General features: G+C 70.4%; 1 protein-coding gene across 1 annotated transcript in view; it reads left to right on the top strand.

Moving 5' to 3' along the window:
• Positions 1-155: 155 nt before the first annotated feature.
• Positions 156-270, top strand: part of SARM1 (sterile alpha and TIR motif containing 1) — a 7,513-nt gene continuing 7,398 nt past the window's right edge. The window contains exon 1 of the mRNA XM_010285526.1: positions 156-229. Within this exon, the coding sequence (XP_010283828.1) occupies positions 156-229 (74 nt within the window). The remainder of the gene's footprint in view (positions 230-270) is intronic.

Here is a 270-nt window from a genome sequence, read left to right as displayed (position 1 = left end):
GGGACCCTGCAGCCCAGCCCTGCGGCTGGACCCCCGGCCAGCTCCATCCCCCCTCCTGTGCCTCCCCTCCGGCCACCTCGGGTCCCCCCAGGGAGCGTGGTGACCCTGCCCGGGTGCTCCGGGGAGGCGGGTGACCAAGGATGCTGTGCTAGGATATGCCGATGGTGCTCACCCTGCTCGTCTCCCTCTATAAACTGTGCCGGTTCGTCACCATGGCGGGTGCGGAGAGGCTGGCGGTGCCTGAGTGCGTGAGCCAGGCTGGCAGCTGGG

This window comes from Phaethon lepturus, unplaced genomic scaffold, assembly GCF_000687285.1.
Source record: "Phaethon lepturus isolate BGI_N335 unplaced genomic scaffold, ASM68728v1 scaffold25414, whole genome shotgun sequence".
Taxonomy (NCBI): domain Eukaryota; kingdom Metazoa; phylum Chordata; class Aves; order Phaethontiformes; family Phaethontidae; genus Phaethon; species Phaethon lepturus.
The sequence above is the reverse complement of the archived record's forward strand: the minus strand, read 5'-3'. Positions and strand labels throughout refer to the sequence as shown.